The 14,769-nt window shown below is 39.2% G+C and overlaps 3 protein-coding genes and 1 non-coding gene across 4 annotated transcripts; 3 read left to right on the top strand and 1 right to left on the bottom strand.

Annotated features, from left to right (window-relative positions):
• Window positions 1–838: 838 nt before the first annotated feature.
• LOC106376655 (glycerol kinase) lies at window positions 839–3,332 on the top strand. The gene is made up of 5 exons (XM_013816757.3): window positions 839–944; window positions 1,036–1,220; window positions 1,516–1,737; window positions 1,813–2,779; window positions 2,867–3,332. Exons 2-5 carry the CDS (start codon window positions 1,087–1,089, stop codon window positions 3,110–3,112), a joined length of 1,569 nt encoding a protein of 522 aa, XP_013672211.1. The 5' UTR covers window positions 839–944; window positions 1,036–1,086; the 3' UTR covers window positions 3,113–3,332.
• A 1,454-nt stretch (window positions 3,333–4,786) lies between these two features.
• On the top strand, window positions 4,787–5,620 carry LOC106374743 (VQ motif-containing protein 11). Its single transcript, XM_013814699.3, has one exon. The coding sequence runs from the start codon at window positions 4,924–4,926 to the stop codon at window positions 5,440–5,442; it is 519 nt and encodes a 172-aa protein (XP_013670153.1). The 5' UTR covers window positions 4,787–4,923; the 3' UTR covers window positions 5,443–5,620.
• A 1,223-nt stretch (window positions 5,621–6,843) lies between these two features.
• On the bottom strand, window positions 6,844–6,925 carry TRNAS-AGA. Its single transcript has one exon. It is a non-coding gene; the product is annotated as a tRNA-Ser (tRNA).
• A 988-nt stretch (window positions 6,926–7,913) lies between these two features.
• On the top strand, window positions 7,914–14,696 carry LOC106376657 (N-terminal acetyltransferase A complex auxiliary subunit NAA15). The gene is made up of 26 exons (XM_013816759.3): window positions 7,914–8,134; window positions 8,666–8,744; window positions 9,165–9,247; window positions 9,347–9,496; window positions 9,622–9,737; window positions 10,077–10,182; window positions 10,371–10,442; window positions 10,531–10,646; window positions 10,797–10,929; window positions 11,075–11,152; window positions 11,238–11,291; window positions 11,381–11,451; window positions 11,534–11,588; window positions 11,686–11,781; window positions 11,906–12,034; window positions 12,136–12,218; window positions 12,316–12,546; window positions 12,634–12,757; window positions 12,829–12,936; window positions 13,010–13,141; window positions 13,221–13,277; window positions 13,371–13,468; window positions 13,550–13,608; window positions 13,702–13,813; window positions 13,907–13,998; window positions 14,153–14,696. The coding sequence occupies exons 1-26, from the start codon at window positions 8,084–8,086 to the stop codon at window positions 14,350–14,352; spliced, it is 2,685 nt and encodes an 894-aa protein (XP_013672213.1). The 5' UTR covers window positions 7,914–8,083; the 3' UTR covers window positions 14,353–14,696.
• The last annotated feature ends 73 nt before the right edge of the window (window positions 14,697–14,769 follow it).

The following is a 14,769-nucleotide window of genomic DNA, read 5'->3' as shown; positions in this document are numbered from 1 at the left end:
TTCAGCAACTCAAAAAGAAGGGAAACACCAACACTTCTTCTGCACCAAAACAACAATGTAAGTTTTCTTCTCTTTCAAATTCCGATTTGAAAACTAATGTGTTGTCTTTTGATAAAAACAAAGCTGTGAAAACCACAAGCAAAGCTCATTCTACCAGGTGCTTCAAATGTCATAGGATTGGTCATTATGCTAACAAGTGCCAAAACCAGAAACCGTTGGTGACTTTGGAGAATGACAGAGTTGAAACCGAGCCAGAAAAAGAAGAATTTTCAGACCCATTGCCACTTTTCGATGACTACACACATGAGCCAACGGCAGGTTTAACATCTTGTGAACATAAGAACTTATTTTCTTCTCAATCTGAATCAATTCTTGATGAGTCTTGTTTGCAATTAAACATTTTACAACCAGAGAATCCAAATAATTTTGAATTAATTTCTCAGTTTAAAAAGGATTCTGAAAATATTTTGAATAAGGATGAATTTTGTGATCCTTTGAATGCTCTTGATATTAGTGCATATGACATTGTCTTGGAAGCTTTGTGTTAATGCAGGAAGGGCCAGATGAAGAACAAAACCGTGGTCATCAAACAAACCAAGAAAGATGTTCTTCCTTTCAAAAACCAGACCAAGCTCCTCGTTGAAACATAGCTGCTGATTTGGTTCTTTAGTTTTGGATCAGTTTTGTTAAATCTTTTTTTTTAGTTCGTTACATCAAGTCCAAACAGACATAAGAGTTTGTCAAAGTCAACGATAGGGACGGTTTCAAGACGTTCCAATGATAGGGAAGACGTGGCAGAAAGAGCTGAAATTGGGTACCGTGAACTCTGATAATAATATTGACCGCCTATCAACCAATAGAAACGAATATCAATAATAATAAATTAAATACAATCATCATCGTCATCCTCTGGCAGAACTTAAATGCGTAAACGGATAAAAAAGGTGAACTCTCCAACAAGATCTCTGACTCTGATTCATCTTTTCTATAAATCCTCAATCTACTTAATTATTTCTTTATTCAATCTTCTTCTAGAGAGAGAGAGAAAAAAACATTGATTCAAGAAGCTAAAGAACACAAACGAAGATGGCAGGGGAGAAAGGTTTTATTGGATCAATAGATCAGGGAACAACAAGCACCAGATTCATCATCTACGACCATGATGCTCGTGCCGTTGCCTCTCATCAAGTTGAGTTTACTCAGTTCTATCCCGAAGCTGGGTAATCTCTCTCACACTTCTTGTTGACTTTTTATGGTCGATGATCCCGATATTGTCTTATTATTGTATATACTACTAGCCGATCTTGTCCGAAAGTATATTTTGCGTTTTTCATAATTACAAATTTTGAGATTTCTTAACGACCTGTAATATATTTTCATTTCCAAAATTCAATGGCGAATAGGTTTCGTATCTGTGATCTCTGTTTAGTGGATTTAATTCATATATTGTCACGTCCAGTACTGGTCACGTCTCTTGAGTTTTTTTGACATTGGATATTATGTTTGTGAATGAAGATGGGTGGAACATGATCCAATGGAGATATTGGAAAGTGTGAAAGTGTGCATCGCCAAGGCTCTTGACAAAGCCACAGCTGATGGTCACAACGTCGACGGTGGCTTGAAGGCCATTGGACTTACGGATCAGAGAGAGACCACCATTGTCTGGAGCAAATCCACTGGCCTTCCTCTCCACAAAGCTATTGTCTGGATGGATGCTCGCACGAGTTCCATCTGCAGGTACATTTACATAATAATCACTATTTACGGTTTGTTCTGTTTTCTAACGAGACATTTTGTTGATGATCTTGACAGGAGACTAGAGAAGGAACTCTCTGGTGGAAGATCCCATTTTGTGGAGACTTGCGGCTTGCCTATAAGCACTTACTTCTCTGCCATGAAGCTTCTCTGGCTGATGGAGAATGTGGATGCGGTCAAGGACGCTATCAAGAAAGGAGATGCCATCTTTGGCACAATCGACACGTGGCTTATCTGGAACATGACCGGTGGTATCAACGGCGGGCTCCACGTCACCGACGTCACCAACGCTTCTCGCACCATGCTCATGAACCTCAAGACCTTGAGCTGGGACGAGGAAACCATCAAGACCCTTGGCATCCCCGCTGAGATCTTGCCGAAGATCGTGAGTAACTCGGAGGTCATTGGAGAAATCTGCAAAGGCTGGCCCATTCCTGGAATCAAGATCGCCGGATGTCTCGGCGACCAGCACGCGGCGATGCTGGGACAAGCTTGCAAGAAAGGTGAGGCCAAGAGCACTTACGGCACTGGCGCTTTCATTCTTCTCAACACAGGAGAAGTCCCCATCAAGTCAGGACATGGGCTTTTGACCACTCTGTCTTACAAGCTTGGGCCTCAAGCAAAGACAAACTATGCCCTCGAGGGTTCCATTGCTATAGCGGGAGCTGCTGTTCAGTGGCTAAGAGACAGCCTCGGGATTATCAAGAGCGCTAGCGAGATTGAAGAGTTAGCGGCTATGGTGGAATCGACGGGGGGAGTGTACTTTGTTCCGGCGTTCAACGGTTTGTTTGCGCCTTGGTGGAGAGAAGACGCTCGCGGTGTATGCATAGGGATCACGAGGTTCACTAACAAGTCTCACATAGCGAGGGCTGTGCTGGAGAGCATGTGTTTCCAAGTGAAGGATGTGTTGGACTCTATGAACAAAGACGCTGGTGAGAAGGGATCTCTAGATAACGGCCAAGGGGAGTTTTTACTGAGGGTTGATGGTGGTGCCACGGCCAACAACCTTCTCATGCAGATTCAGGTAATTAATAATGATCTTTGATGATGTTGATTGTAGTTTATGATTTGAACATGTTTTTCAAATTTGTGTGTCTGGAAACATTGGTAGGCTGATTTGATGGGAACTCCGGTGGTGAGGCCTGTGGACATAGAGACAACTGCACTAGGGGCAGCCTATGCAGCTGGTCTGGCTGTTGGATTCTGGAAAGAAGAAGACATATTTGAGTCTGGAGAGAAGTCAAAGAACTCCAAAGTTTTCAGACCAACCATGGAAGAAGAAACCAGGAAGAAGAAAGTGGAGTCATGGTGCAAAGCGGTCGAGAGAACATTCGATCTTGCTGATCTCTCTATCTAAACTTGAATTGGATTCTTTCCACCATATTGTCCTTTCTTACAGATTAAATTCTTATGTGCCACAGGTGGGCTGTGTCGTTAATTCACATTATGTTTCAAGATAATATTTGTATGTTGGTTAATCCACTGTCCTTAATGAATGGTTAATATAATAGTACTATATGCTGAGTTCTGTTGAAAGTAACATTGCATCAGAATAAGATTTACTTATTATTGTGTTCTATCTTTTTGTCACGTTATGTTTAGTTTCAATTCTCTCCTCTGGCGATAGTCTTGTGAAAATGGTGAAGTGGTTACACAAATCACACAGTTTAGCCTTTCGCTTAATGAGACAGTAACAAAACAGGACTAGAGGCATAAAAATACCCCAACAAGACAACAATTTAATATCTTCAGACATGTAGGAACACTAGAAAGACTTACAAACCAGAAAACGGCAAATCCTTACGGACAAAAGCATCAACAAGGTGGGAAACAACCAACCTTGGTGCCAAAAAAATAATATAATAAACACAAAGTTTCTGGCCAGAACCATGTCATATGTATCACCAAGGGGATCAAAATAGGTGGTTTCATCTCTTCTTCTCACCAAAGGTGTTCAGTTGCTTTCCTTAAAGAATGGCGCCAAGATAGATTGGTGTTAGACACATTGAAAACAGCTAGAGAATTGAGCCCATGGGGATAGGGCCATACAAGTTCCTCACTCACTGCCTTCTATCCCAAAATGATAAATTACTAAGACACTGTGTTATGGACTCATTCCATGTGTTGTAAGCAATAACACTGATGATCTTCTTGTTTGTGATGTGTACTTCCAGAAAGCTCTTTGTTTCTAACATCGAGAATAATCAAGTTTTCGAACAATGTTTGCAGAAGAGGACCCGTCAGAAAATTGGTCACTAACAATATTTGAGAAGTTTGAAGATATGTTACATGATAACTTATTTCTAGAGAGGTCCATAAGATTCAGACTTGGTCTCTGGTGATGTCATGTGAATTGCTAAAAACATGTGACCTGTATAGCTAATCCAATAGCAAAAATTTCGTAAAGTGACTAAAATAGGCTACCATAAGAAAAGAATGTTTTCGAAAAAAATTTGACTTGTAAATAGATTTTAGAAACTAAAATAGGTATCATGAGCAATCGCAATAATCAGGTTTATTGATATTTCTAGCAAGCAATTGTGTCTATCCCTACCTATGCAGATTATAATATTAAGCATTCCATGTGCTTATGTGTGTTTTCTTCACCTTTTGTCTTACATATCAATTCATCAACCACGTCTAAGTTATAATTTGCAATAGACACCTTTGTGTATGCGATCTGAGCTATTAGACTAGTGTATTGGTTGGTCTGAGATATTAGACTAGTGGGATAATGTGGAAATATTAATTAATTTGCTTACCAAGTCAAAAAAGGACCGGCCATATCTCATTATCACAAATTAATCTATGATGTTCTCACTTCGCAGGGGAATTGGCAACAATTCTAATAGAGTAGTGTATCGGTTGGTCTTTGGGGTTGACTTTTAACGTTGTAACCATCTAGAAGAAGTTTGAATCCGTGTTCGAGTCATATAATATTAGTAAATTATTACCAACTAAAAGATTAACTATTTTGGTCAACTTAATAACTAAAATATCTAGACGTGCAAAGTCAAAATGTTGGAAAAAATGTGGAAAATCACAAAGAAGACGGCCTTCTTTAAATAATTGGGTTAGTAGGCAGACAATGTCTCTTAAGACAAGAACAAAACAGCTTCTCTTCTATTCCTCCAAAAGGTTTCAACTTCATACATCATCTCCACCGCCATGAGCCACCAGAACCACCACCAGTTGCCAAACTATGCCACGGCCCGAAACACCATGTTCGTTCAAGCAGATCCCTCAAATTTCCGCAACATCGTCCAAAAACTCACCGGAGCACCACCGGAACTCTCTGCCGTCTCCGCGGCACAACGGAAGCTTCCTTTAACTCCAAAGAAACCAGCATTCAAGCTCCACGAACGCCGTCAAACATCCAAGAAAATGGAGCTGAAGATCAACAACACCACCGACGACTCTTTAAGCCATTTCAACAGAGGATTCCTCGTCTCTCCCGTCTCTCACCTGGACCCATTCTGGATGCGCGTGAGCCCACATTCAGCTCATGAATATCCCCACGCGTCGCCAGACAATAAAGAGCAAAAGGCCATAGCCGAGAAAGGGTTCTACTTCCTTCCGAGTCCGAGAAGCGGCGACGAGCCAGCACCTGAGCTTTTGCCGTTGTTTCCTCTACGTTCTCTTAACGCCACTAATCAACGGACTGAAGAGGATTACCGCAACTCTTAATCGTATAATTTGAGTCCACTATTAGGCTATTTTGTTAGGGTAATATCCGTTTTGGATTTTAATTAACCTCAAGACTTGTTTCTACTATCCTTCATTAACCTTTTTGAAGGGTCAACTGCTCCAACGTGTGTACTCCACTTCCATTAGAATATAAATCCTTAAGTATCTTTTTATAATTTTCCATACGCGTCAATTACTTTACTTTAGTCAAGGAAGACATCATTTCCCAAGTACATTGTTTGATCTAAAAAGCCCTCATTGCTTAATACGTGGGATCCAAAAACACACGATACGTAGTTTTGAAAACCGAACATTCACTAATTACATTATTTACTGTCTAAATATTTTTCTAGCTTAAAAACCAGTCAGGTCCAGCCCGTATAATTTAAAGGCTGGAAGCAAAATTAAAAATTTGGGCCTATTATTAATTGACTAAAAGAAATTGTGGCTGGAAAGATTTGAACACCCCACCTAATACACACTAAAACACATTGTAAACCATCCGAACTATCGAAAATATTAGTAATCTTGGGCCGAAAATTTAAATCATTTAAATAGGGCCGGAAGCATGTGCTTCTCGTCACTGAAACCAGTCGATGCATGTATGAGATAGATGAAAAGATAGCCTATATCTCGGGGTGGTGGGGGAATAGGCTGTATAGACTAATAGACTTGCATATGAAATTTTATAATAGATGCAAAAACGTGTAGAATTTTTGGTTAAGGAAGAAAGTCAAGAAGAAGAACTCTTTTAGTGATGGGGTACAACACAGTGGTCCATTAACTTATTTTCATTTTGAGTGTCTTTGTGAGTCATAAAGCTGCCAGTCGTTGGATTTAACGACAAGGGTGTGATGCATAATGAATCGGCGTCTATATCCTCTGCAGATCCAACGGCTACGATTCAGTTCTCCTGCTAAAATAGTAAAATTGAATACTAAATAATAGATGTTTACTTGTAACAGAGGGTGTCTCCTGCAGCTGTCTTTAAAGTCAGTTTGTATCAGTTTATCTTTCTCAGGTGTTTAATCCAGATTTGCAAATCTCTTTGTTCTGATTAAACCAAGTGTCCTCTCTCCTAAGCCCAATCAAGTTCAAGAGAGCATCAATATTTTGTTAACGCTAATTATATTCACAATATCCAAATGACGTATTTGATGAAATTGTTTAACGCTCTTGTCATCTAATCACATTCAGATAATCAATTTCTCCAACAATTTTTTTGCTGTTGCTTGCGTATATCTACATGATTCACATACAATTTGCTTTCTCGCGTCATATAAATTAATCTCACCACCTCAATTATACAAAGCAAGCAAAGAGATGAAACTAAACGGCAAAACAGTAAAAACGTGAACGGCAGAGTCAAAGCAAAAAGTAAGATGGTAAAAAAATAAAAAACGTGAACGGCAGGATTCGAACCTGCGCGGGCAGAGCCCACATGATTTCTAGTCATGCCCGATAACCACTCCGGCACGTCCACTTTTGGTATAAATCAAGAATGTGTAAAGTACAATTTATACACACAAAATTTATGTGATTGACACTTCTCTCTCGATCAGACGATCAGGTGCGTTAAGGTTCGTCGCTTTCTGAAGCCAGTGACAGTCTTCTCCTACTTCGTAACCTGTATGTTCGTAATTAAAAAAAAAAAAAAAAAAACTGTATGTCAATGGATATGTTAGATTTAGCTTTTGATGGACTTAAGAAGAGGCTGTCTTCTGTCAAGGAAAATATGTCTCAAAAGCGAAATCATCCAAGCACAGAGCACAAGAATAGAGAAGTGAACATTCGGCAAATGTCACCACTTGAGCCAAGTTCCAAGTACTGTACCACAGTCCACAGAGTTCTCTTAACTTATGGTCTGTGTGCCCCTCGATGGAGTTATTAGTACATATTTTTGAGTTGAGCTGTCATGTTACTCTACAAGCATGATTTTGTGATTGAGTTGAAGAGGAAGTTGTTTTTCTTTTTTTTTTTGTGATGCCGGGCTTTGTTAATCCTGAGAGAATCTAATGAAACATTCGCCTCAGACGGAGTCTTCTTCTAACAGAGAAAACAGAGTGAAGAAGAACCATCGGGAAGGGGCCTCTGGATATGAGACCGTTGAAGTGACTGATGAAGAGATTGAAAACGTTTCTGTGTTTGCTTAGACATGAAGAGCACATGACGCTGCCTTATTCGGTTTGAGTAGAATGTTGCCAAGTGAAATTGACCAGGCCTGCTCGGTTTGAGTAAATTAAAATGTGTATGGGCTGGTTTGGTTACGGTTTAGTTTTTTACTTTTGTCTATGAATTGAATTGATCGGTTTATACAAAATTTTGATACAGGTAACCGGTTTGGTTGACTCTCGGAAACTTCTCAACCGGTCAAAGACATCTTAATTGATGTCAACCGGAATAGACTAATCTAAACCGGAAACGCCGGACCGATTTGGTTAGGAGAAAGAAGACGGAACCTAATTTTTATACCCTTCATGGGGTGTTTGTTTATTTGTTCATCTTTGGTTCCGCGGTAGGGTTGAAGGAAGCGGGGTAGTACGCCACCTCTCTCTATCTCTTTCTCTTGTGAAGAAGAAGATCTCTCTTCTCCTTTCTTCTTCTTCCTCTTCTTCGTGAGCTCTTTCCGTTGCGCAGGAGAATGGGGGCTTCGCTTCCTCCAAAAGAGGCCAACCTCTTCAAGCTCATCGTCGTATGTTCCGATTCACTCACTCTCTCTCTTTGTCTCACTGTTTTTTTTCTTTCTTCTTTCGGTGTATTTGATTTGATGATTCTAGCTTGGCTTCCTTTTCCCTTCTATTGTGTTAAACCCTAATTTAAGTTAACCAGGTCAATGTGTTGGGTCAGGTCAATACACATTCTTTGGCCATATGACAAGTAGTGGAGTTTTGGTATCTTAATATGTATCATTTGATGTATCAAACTCTTAGTTCCAATCCTCTATTGCTAGGATCTTTGACACGGGCTCAGATTTAAGCTTTGACAATATATTATATATATAGCTTCTCTTCTACTCTTTTTCTAATTTCATATGTTATATGCATCATCCAGTGTTTATATGATTATGCTCCCACACTTTCTAGGCAAACTAGTTAATAATCATCTTCCTCAAGTCTACTTTAGCATTGGGTTTTTGTTTTTGTTGAAGCCACCTTTGGAATACTTCATATTCTTTTTTATGTATTTTTCGTGTGAATTTAATCTGAGTGGTTTTATAATGCAGAAATCTTATGAGACGAAGCAGTACAAGAAGGGACTGAAGGCAGCTGATGCCATATTGAAGAAGTTTCCTTCTCATGGGGGTGAGACTTTTCTTTTATCATTACTCCCCAACCTTCCTTCCTTCCTTCTGTTGTTTTGGTTTTTTTTTATGTCACTATATTATTGCTATCTCCATTGTATACAACTTGTTGATCTAAAAGGTGCTTGGGTGTCCTGTCCGTAGTTTAAGATTCGACCACCGTTCGCAAATTCATTTCATTTTCTTTGTTCCTAATGATGCAAAAATCAAATAAACTAATTTCTTAGTATGGGGTTATACTCTATGATCAAAAGAGATGATTGGTATTGTTTGTTTTTGTTAGTTGAGATCTGTTCTGTTTTGCGTTAAGTTCCTGCTTCTACTGAGTTGTTCTTTCTCGACTGCTTTATTTGTCTGCTTCTTTTAGTTATGCTTTTCCTTCTTTTTAAGACTTGTTTCTTTTATTCTTTGTGATTTCCAGAGACTTTATCGATGAAAGGATTGACCCTAAATTGTATGGACCGCAAAACTGAAGCATACGAGCTTGTTCGCCTTGGAGTCAAGGTTCGTTTCTGACTTGGATAATCATAATATCAATCCTTAGTTCGTAGACATAGTGTAATTTTTCAGGGTGATTCAGGATTTTAATGTTTTTTCATGCAGAATGACATCAAGAGCCATGTTTGCTGGCATGTGTTTGGTCTCCTGTACCGGTCCGACAGAGAGTATAGAGAGGCCATCAAATGCTACCGAAATGCTCTTAGAATCGATCCTGAGAACCTTGAAATACTCAGAGACCTCTCACTCTTGCAGGTAACTATGTTAAAAACATGTTAAAAACAGATTTGAGGAGACTTTATTAGATGGCAATTAATGTTAATCTCTCTCTTTCTTGATGCTTTCAACAATTTATCTTACTGTATCTTTCTTATCCCTAGGCACAAATGCGGGACTTATCTGGTTTTGTGGAGACCAGGCAGCAGCTTTTGACTTTAAAGCCTAATCATCGAATGAACTGGATTGGCTTTGCAGTCTCCCAGCATTTGAACGCAAAGTATGTTCTGTTCCTTGAAGCCTCAACTCTAAATAAGTTGCTTTACTTTTTCTCATTTGAATGGAATGCTAGTTTTTCTTCTTTGGACTATTCGCTAGCTAACTTGGTGATGCGCTGGTGTATATATATGAATTGCAATTGTAGTCTTAGACATGTTAAGGATCAAGTAGTGTAGTGTACACCTTTGCTGGGATGTTTCATACATCAGACTTATAGGAAATAATAAACCAATGAATAACATCCAGTAGAATTCTATGCCTGTCCAATCAGCTTAATGATTTTTATATCTTTTGACAATAGCTCACCTTGATCTCTCTAACATGTTTTGTTTCAAACCAGTGCTTCTAAAGCTGTTGAGATTTTGGAAGCGTTTGAAGGCACCCTAGAGGATGATTACCCTCCTGAGAACGAGCTATGTGAACACACTGAAATGATTTTATACAAGGTATCAAGCCAAATTTTTTATCTTAAGTGTCATACCTTTACTGTATCCCTGTAGTTTTTTCCCCTGGAAAACCATGATAGGCGTTAACATATCCATGTAGCTTCCGAGTTCTGATATTCAATTGGCACTAGCACAGCTTTGATATACATATAGCTGCAGGAAATTTCAACTGTTTTTTTTTCTTCCAGGTTTCCTTGCTTGAGGAGATCGGCGCCTTTGACAAAGCTCTTGATGAGTTGCGCAAGAAAGAGCCAAAAATAGCAAGTTCTTGAAGCTGATTGTATTATTTATGTGGATAATAGGTCACACGCACATAGTAGATTTTACATTCCTCGTGGTTGTTTGTAGGTTGATAAGCTGTCTTACAAAGAACTAGAGGTATCTCTCTTGTCGAAGCTTGGTCGCCCAGCAGAAGCCGATAAACTCTACAGGGTTCTGCTTTCCATGAACCCTGACAATTACAGGTTTTTTTTCTTTGCACTTCTAATTCATTATTTGTTTTTTGCTTAGAAGTTGACTAATTTTTTCCTATGACATTCTCAAAGGCTTCTATATATTTTTGGGTACTGTCAATTCATGTCAACAAGTAAATAGTGCATTCCTGTACTTTTCAGATATTATGAAGGCCTCCAAAAATGTTTTGGTTTGTATTCGGAAAGTGGACAATATTCGTCTGACAAGATTGAGAAGTTAAATGCCTTGTATCAGTCTCTAAGCGAGCAGTACACTAGGTCATCCGCTGTTAAGGTGAGAAATGGCAGTCAGTGCCCGTTGTGAAATACATTTTTTAAATATCCTTCCACATTATAGGGAACAACCGGTTGCCAATATGTTTCTCTCTGATATTTTCGGGACACAGGTATTAAGTTATTTTCTCTTTCCCCATTTTCAGAGGATACCATTGGATTTTCTGCAAGATGAAAGCTTTAAGGAGGCTGTGGCGAAGTACATTAAACCTCTACTGACAAAGGTATATTTTTTTACCCTCGAGTCGCTTTGTTTCCACAATGTTCAAATAGAATATGTTTCTTATATATCTTTGATGCTTGTCTCAGGGTGTTCCTTCATTATTTTCTGATCTCTCTTCTCTGTATGATCACCCTCGCAAGGTTAGTTTCTCTGCTTTGTCGCAAAATTCATTGTATCTGGCTTCACTTTATTTTACGATAAATGGTTCTATATGTATTTTGTTGTCTAGCCTGATATATTGGAGCAAGTAGTTGTTGAGATGGAGCATTCAATTAGGACTACTGGAAGTTACCCTGGAAGGTACTAACTGAATTAACGTCTTCTATAATATGTTATCAGATTTAGTGATATGATCATTCATATGTTGTGATTAATGGTGCAGTGGTGTGAAAGAGCCCCCGTCAACTCTATTGTGGACATTGTTTTTCTTGGCCCAGGTTCACTTTTGCTATCTATCTTCCTTCTCTCTATAGTTAATAGCTTTTCGGTTGAATTTTGTGTATCTTATCATGATACATTCTTTTCATTATACAGCATTATGACAAGCGTGGTCAATATGATGTCGCCCTTGGTAAAATTGACGAGGCAATTGCTCATACGCCGACAGTTATTGATCTGTACTCTGTCAAGGTATATTTGTTTATTGTGTGTTAACATAACTTGTTGTAATTTGTGCACACCGTGTATCAAGTTATCACTTTGTTTGTGGACTCTTGTATCTTCTTCTTAACCATTTTCTGGTTTCTCTCTACAGAGCCGAATAATGAAACATGCAGGAGACTTGACTGCCGCTGCCGCACTTGCCGATGAAGCTAGATGCATGGACTTAGCAGATCGCTATATAAACAGTGAATGCGTTAAGCGTATGCTGCAAGCGGATCAGGTTTACATCTCGTTTTTGTTCATATTATATTTCTTTTGGGCAGTGTCCTTGGAGGTTAGGCCTCAACACAATTTCTTCGTACTGTGAATAATCTCGTGAAGGTGACCTTGGCTGAGAAAACTGCTGTTTTGTTTACAAAAGAGGGGGATCAGATCAACAATCTTCATGACATGCAGTGCATGTGGTACGTCTCTATAGAAAGCTGTGTAGTTTTGCTTATGTAAATTTGACATTCGGATGCATTTCTAATGGCTGTCTTTTGATCTCATTTCGTGAAAAAGGTATGATCTTGCGTCTGGAGATAGCTACTTCCGTCAGGGTGATCTTGGGCGTGCCCTGAAGAGGTTTTTGGCTGTGGAGAAGCACTACACTGACATTTCTGAAGATCAGTTTGATTTCCACTCGTACTGTCTAAGAAAAATGACTTTGCGTTCATATGTTGACATGCTGAAGTTCCAAGACCGATTACACTCATTCCCATATTTCCACAAAGCAGCAATCAGAGCTATCAGGTAAACTCTACGTTGCACAAATGGAATCCAACTAAAGTATCTACTGTATATAATCCATTAACGTTTACCTCTCGGCTCGATATTCAGGTGCTATCTGAAATTGCATGATTCTCCCAAATCAACTGCTGAAGAAGATGGAATGTCAAAGATGGCTCCTGCTCAGAAGAAGAAAATGAAGAAGCAGAAAAAGGCAGAAGAACGAGCAAAGAAAGTAAGTATTTTCAGTGTTTTGTCGACTGCATTGACACTTAGGTGGCTTCAGAGTGGTCTTCTTCGTTTCAGGAAGCTGAGAGTAAGAGTGAAGAATCAACTGCCAGTGGTGTCTCTAAGTCTGGCAAAAAAAATGTGAAGCCTGTAGATCCAGATCCTCATGGGCAAAAGTTAATTCAGGTTGTTGTTTGCTTCATTCGTAAGATGTATTGTTGCTTCATTAGAGGCTTACTTGAAAACTAAATCTGGACAGGTGGAAGAGCCAATGGCAGAGGCTTCAAAGTACTTGAGACTTCTCCAGAAGCATTCACCTAATTCTTTGGAGACTCATCTAGTCTCTTTTGAGGTTAACATGAGAAAACAAAAGTTTCTGCTTGCTTTCCAGGTAACTATTTTTCAAGCTCATGATTGTATAGTAGCCTTGGTCCAAGTAATCTTAAGGACTTTGCTGTCTCATTTTTCAGGCTGTCAAGCAAATGCTTAAATTGGATGCGGAGAACCCTGATTCACATCGTTCCCTGGTATGATGAAATCTGTGCTACTTGTGGTGTTCTAAAGAGGGCTTAATCATGCTAAGGAGAGGATGGATAATAATGTTTTTATTTCGATGGCAGATTAAATTCTTTCTCAAGACAGAATCGACAAGTGCTCCAACGACCGAAGCTGAGAAACTTCGTTGGAGTGTACTTGAGGCTGAGCGCCCATCAATCAGGTGACTACTCAAACTATTATCCATTCTTACTGTTTGTTTTTGTATATCAGTTGTGAAAATGTCCTTTCGTTTGCGTTCTAGTCAATTGCAGAATAAATCGCTAGTGGAGGTAAACGAAGACTTTCTTGGTAGACACAAAGGTGCGTATCAAATTGATTACTCGGTACCCTCGCTGAGATATTGCAGTGTCTGATAAAACAAAAATGTTAAACGTTTGCATTTCAATTCCGCAGATTCTTTGGTGCACAGAGCTGCGTACGCCGAAATGCTGTACCTGTTAGATCCGAGCAAGAAAACCGAGGCTATCAAAATAATTGAAGACTCAACCAGTAAAGTGGTTCAAACGTAATGCTCCTCCAAACACATTACCTTATGGTTTCTTGCTCTCTTTGTTATCTGTTTTGTTTTTTATGTTAAACATCGGTTGTCCTTGTGCAGAAATGGAGCTCAAATAGAGTGGAAACTCAAAGACTGTATAGCAGTTCATAAGCTTCTAGACACAGTTCTCCTTGACTCAGAAGCTGCCTCCAGTAAGCATTATATATCTTCACTATGATGTTGCCATAAACTAGTTACTATTATGACTGTCTGCGGCTGCATTTTGATTTATTACGTTTGGTTGGTCTGATGATATTAAGTCCTTAGAATTTAGAAGTATTAAGCCTGTTTTGGGTACAATTGCAGGATGGAAATCACGCTGCGCCGAGTATTTTCCCTGTTCTACTTACTTTGAAGGCAAGCGCAGCTCTGTGATGCCTGATTCGGTTTACAACTCGTCTCGCAAGAGCAATGAGAATGGCGACACACCAAACCATCCAATGGGTCAGACTGAATTGGGCGATGGACAAGTCGAAGCATTCAAGAGCCTCTCCGTCTCAACCTGAAGAAGCTCCTTTTTAATCAAAAGACGGACGTTCCCTAGTTGCAGACATGGATCAAACTTGAGATTTTAGTGAATCTTTGGCAGAGGTGTGTGGATCAAAAGATGCCAAATGTGTATAATTGTTTTTCTATATAAAGGCTGGGTTTCAAGTTTGATGAACAATGACAGAAAGCAAAGGGTCTTTTGTCTCTTTTTCCTTTTTACTTCCCTCACGACACTTTACGAGGATGTTTCGAGCTTTTCTTTTTGATGTTGTACCCTTTTAGCTCCTTTATTTTCCCATTACATTACCTGTTTTATGTATACTTGTTGACCTTCTTTGGGAAAATTTTGATTTGAAGAACCTTTTCTTGTGTGGTGTTTCATCTTTTCTTCGTCAATGCTGTTGTGCTATCTAACGTTCTCTCAAATGCTAATA

This window comes from Brassica napus, chromosome C6 (assembly GCF_020379485.1).
Source record: "Brassica napus cultivar Da-Ae chromosome C6, Da-Ae, whole genome shotgun sequence".
Taxonomy (NCBI): Eukaryota; Viridiplantae; Streptophyta; class Magnoliopsida; order Brassicales; family Brassicaceae; genus Brassica; species Brassica napus.
Note: the sequence above shows the minus strand (reverse complement) of the source record. Positions and strands in the feature narration are given on the sequence as shown.